Source organism: Cyprinodon variegatus, unplaced genomic scaffold (assembly GCF_000732505.1).
Source record: "Cyprinodon variegatus isolate N-32 unplaced genomic scaffold, C_variegatus-1.0 Scaffold440, whole genome shotgun sequence".
NCBI classification, from domain to species: Eukaryota; Metazoa; Chordata; class Actinopteri; order Cyprinodontiformes; family Cyprinodontidae; genus Cyprinodon; species Cyprinodon variegatus.
In genome coordinates, this window is record NW_015150893.1 from 537,496 (window position 1) to 539,308 (window position 1,813).

General features: G+C 46.4%; 1 protein-coding gene across 1 annotated transcript in view; it reads right to left on the reverse strand.

The window, feature by feature from the left end:
- The window catches only part of hmgcr (3-hydroxy-3-methylglutaryl-CoA reductase), a 30,699-nt gene that overhangs the window by 12,693 nt on the left and 16,193 nt on the right, over positions 1-1,813 (reverse strand). Inside the window, exons 9-12 of the mRNA XM_015388884.1 lie at positions 1,271-1,500; positions 1,020-1,192; positions 730-924; positions 484-642 (exon numbers count right to left, since the gene is read on the reverse strand). Of these exons, the coding sequence (XP_015244370.1) occupies positions 484-642; positions 730-924; positions 1,020-1,192; positions 1,271-1,500 (757 nt within the window). The remainder of the gene's footprint in view (positions 1-483; positions 643-729; positions 925-1,019; positions 1,193-1,270; positions 1,501-1,813) is intronic.

Genomic DNA, 1,813 nt, shown 5'->3' on the forward strand with positions numbered 1-1,813 from the left:
GATATCAAAAAAGTACTCCAGAGTGTTGTTCAGCATGGGGGTGAGTAGAAAATGAAGGCTAATCATGTTTTGGGTGTACTATTCCTTTAAGTTGAGACAAACTGGGCCACACTGCTTCCAGTCAGAATAGACTCCATGTTTCTCTGCAGACTGAAAATCTGTTCAATGTTTGTCTCATCTAATCCCAAACCGAAAGTGTTTACGCCCTAAAAGATTACCCTGAGTGGAACGTGTTGTGTTATTAAATACTTTAAATACTTGTTGAGTTTCAATATTAAACACTTTCCTGCAGCTCTTTTGTTTAAGCCAGGAGAAAATGTAGAAATATTATTTCATTAGTGTTGTAGTCAAGACCACACCAAGACTATATTGTTCTCGGCCTCTAAAGTTCTTGGCCTTGTCTTGGTCTCAGTAATCCTTGGTCTTGGTGGGTGTGGTCTTGACTAAAACAATATATTTAATATCAATAGATCAGACACTCACTGCGATAGCGCGGCAGCCACGGTTGGTGCTTGCCACTAAGCATCCCTCTGTAGTCGCCATGGGAACCTGGAACTGCTTCCCATCCAGATGTAGCGGCCCTGCTACCCCCACTGGTACAGGGATGTAACCAATCACATTCTCACAGCAGGTCCCCATGACCTAGAGATCAAATGCTGGTTAAAGGCAGAATAGTGTGACACACCATGTCTGAGTACGTGTTTGGGGGGGGGGGGTCTCCAGGCTCACCTTGGAGTAGTCGTAGTTGTGGTATGGTAGGGAGGAGAGCGCAGAGGGACAGGAAAGCTTTGTAGAGATCATCTGTCTGCGGATGTCCACCCCTCTCTCTGGTGTCTCCATCAGAGCCTCCAGTTTGTACGCTGGGATGTGTTTGGAGGCCACCAGCAGCATCACCTCAGCGTCGTTTAGATGACGTGGTCCCAGCTGCAGAAACATTATCAGAGTTGGCCATTATCTGAGAAGGAAGAGCTCACTAATGCCTCTGTGAACTGGAGCCAAACCCAAACTGCCATCATTACCTCAGGGTTGTTAAGGATGGACACACATTCATCAAGTCCTCTGGGGTTCTGATTCTGCGGCACACTTGGCTCGGTGTTCTCAGACTTGATCTTCACATCTTGTTCTCCTATGACAAACAAGCTCTTCTCCTGGCGGTCGGTGGATGGGGCAGGAAATGGCCGGATAACTTCATCTAGTGAGGGAAGGGGGAATAAGTCAACGCGCCACACGAGCCAATCAGTGTCACCGCCATCAGCAAGGACAGACTAACCTCTCTCCTCCCTGCAAACGGGAGCAGGGGCTGCTTGTATGGGTGCAGACGGCTCCTTCATGCAGCAGGTCTTGTTGTACTGTTGGCCTGGGCTCGGGGGCGCCTGAGTGATGGGGTTCCTGAGGGACAGCGTGGACTCCATCTCCACTTGCTCAAAGAAGATGTACTTGATGGCCAGCAGCAGGGCCAGGCTCAGGCAGATGACTTGCTCTACGTCCATGGTGACCATTCTGCAGGATGAACAGGACAAACAGGCACCGAGTGGGTTACAACAAGCAAGGGAACACACTTTTATGAAAAGAATAAAACTTGTTTTTATTTATTATTTGATGAACAGGCCTTTTTCTGCAACATGCCCCACTTTGCCGTCTACCTATTTTGTTACATTCTAACCTTTAATTTAAATGTCTTATCATCATGATTTATCTGTTGAGCTACACAAAATAGTTCACGCTGGTAAAATGCAATGTGAAAATATAAATACATATATAACTCTATATAAATACACTACCGTTCAAAAGTTTTGGGTCACATTGAAATGTC